At 33.0% G+C, this 2,500-nt stretch overlaps 1 protein-coding gene across 1 annotated transcript in view; it reads right to left on the reverse strand.

Moving 5' to 3' along the window:
• Positions 1 to 1,416, reverse strand: part of LOC113800152 (cuticle protein 7-like) — a 48,388-nt gene extending 46,972 nt beyond the window's left edge. Inside the window, exons 1-2 of the mRNA XM_070120035.1 lie at positions 1,334 to 1,416; positions 877 to 978 (exon numbers count right to left, since the gene is read on the reverse strand). Of these exons, the coding sequence (XP_069976136.1) occupies positions 877 to 978; positions 1,334 to 1,345 (114 nt within the window). The 5' untranslated portion in view covers positions 1,346 to 1,416. The remainder of the gene's footprint in view (positions 1 to 876; positions 979 to 1,333) is intronic.
• Positions 1,417 to 2,500: the final 1,084 nt, after the last annotated feature.

Here is a 2,500-nt window from a genome sequence, read left to right on the forward strand (position 1 = left end):
CAGCATTACTTTTATTTACAAACATTTTCACAAATTCAAAAAAAATGTGTCGTGGTGAAATCAGCCGTAGGAGGGGTTGGGAGCAGGCTGGTAGGACTGAGCAGGGTACTGGGCCTCTCCCTGGTAAGTCACTTCAGCCACGAAACCGGAGTCGCCGTTGACAGTGTAGGTGACCTTCTGGAGACGACCGTCGGGGAGCTGGACGTAGTAGGTACCCTGAGTGTCGTATCCGTTTCGTCCTTCTTGGTGACCGAAGTCGTTTCCGATGTTGTCTTGCACAGCATAGTTGAAGTCGTATACCGCTGGCCCCTGAAGGCAGAAAAAATACACGGTGATTAATAATCAATTCAACATTTCTGAAATGTAATGCATTCATACACACGCGCACACACATATGTATGTTTACATAAATGTGTGTGTGCTTACATATACGCATATATGTATATGTATATATGTGTGCACATGCATATACGTATATATGTTTATGTATATGTGTGTGTACATACATATATGCATATATATATATATATATATATATATATATATATATATATATATATATATATATATATATATATATTCGTGTATAGGTATATGTGTTTATGCATGTATATAAATGTTTATATACTTATATATAAATATATGTGTGTGTAAGTATGTATGTGTGTATATACATGTATATTCATATACATCCATACAGACATATATACACGTGTGTATATTTGGTGTATGTGTGCAAAGAAAGTTCACATTTATGTAACATTTTAGAGGAAACCTCAGATATAAAACCAACACATTATGAAATGCTAAAAAATCAGCACATTCCTAGCTGTTCATATTCCTTCCACACATAAAGTTCACATCACTGAGCCACACCGTAGGAGCGGGAGCAGGGGCGTTGTAGGAAGGAGCAGGAGGACTGTATCTCGGGACTGATTCGGCGAGGATGGTCACCGACAGGGCGAGCAAAACAGCGATCTGCAGACAAGCAATTAATATTATACACGAAATACAGCATGGACGAACGAGATCACGAAACAATACCATCTGTAGACAAGCAATTAATATTATACACGAAATACAGCATGGACGAACGAGACCACGAAAAAATACCATCTGTAGACAAGCAATTAATATTATACACGAAATACAGCATGGACGAACGAGACCACGAAAAAATACCATCAGTAGACAAGCAATTAATATTATACACGAAATACAGCATGGACGAACGAGACCACGAAAAAATACCATCTAGCAATTTTAAACAGAAGATTTATCGCCCTTCTGGCTCACTTTAACCCCCGGGAGAGTAGGCATGTCGAGACCTTACCCTGAGAGCCATGGTGAAGGATCTGGAAGCCAAAGGGAAGTGATGCTGTTCAAAGGCCGCGAACACCTTTTATACAACCCGGCCGCTCCCGTGCTTTGTAAAGTCATCGGCGCCAGGTTATTCGAATCATTGTTGTTATTATCTAGATGGCATTTTCCTTCTTTTAACTTGTTTCTTGTATTCCCTTTCTTGTTTTATTATTTTATTTATTGTGTGCGTGTGTGTGTGTGTGTTACCTCTGCTGCGGTTTATTATCGCCGCTTGAAATTTTGATTTCTCTTAACATTATTTCCCACACTAATGATACTATTATTTTTCCCAGTATTACTGCCATTGCTATTTTCATTTCTCTATTTTGTGATGTGTGATAAAACTAGCGGTGAGACCACTAACAATAACACCATCAATAATAACAATAATGGGAGTTGAAATCCTAAGAATAAGTAACAGTGATGATTGCTGCAGTAGCAATGATACTTTAAAAAAGACAGTAACAAAAAACATATAACCATCGTTACTACCATAATTGATTTTACCATGAACATTATCATTGATATCATCACATGTAGTTTTAGTACTAGCGTTATGTTTGATATCATAATTACTTTCATCCTTATTATAATTTTCATTGTATTATAATTGTTATATAATTGACTACTTTCCAGTAATATAAGTTGTTATAACAAATATCATTATATATTTTGTTATTGTTTTGATCGCTATTATAGTCATTACTATTATTTTGAATGTTCTCATTATTGGTATTATTATCATTAACATTATTATTACTATTATTATTAATGTTAATATTGTTGTTGTAGTAACAATGATAATGAAAGTTATCATTATTATAATAATTGCTATTTTTGTATTACAGTGATCATTATTGTTATTATTATCATTAATGACCATTGTTATATTTTTTATTTGAATTATCATTATTAATATTACCATTATTATTAATTGTAGTAGTAGTAGTAGTATCATTATCATTATTATTTTTGTAATTATTATTATTGTGATGATTATTAATGTGATGATTATTATTATAATAAACATGATTCTTATTACTATTAGTATCAGTATTGTTATTATTATTGTTGTTATTGTTATTATAGTTACTATTATTATTATTATTATCATCATAATAGTTGATGTTGCTGTTCT

The sequence above is a fragment of the Penaeus vannamei genome, chromosome 4, assembly GCF_042767895.1.
Source record: "Penaeus vannamei isolate JL-2024 chromosome 4, ASM4276789v1, whole genome shotgun sequence".
Classification (NCBI taxonomy): Eukaryota; Metazoa; Arthropoda; class Malacostraca; order Decapoda; family Penaeidae; genus Penaeus; species Penaeus vannamei.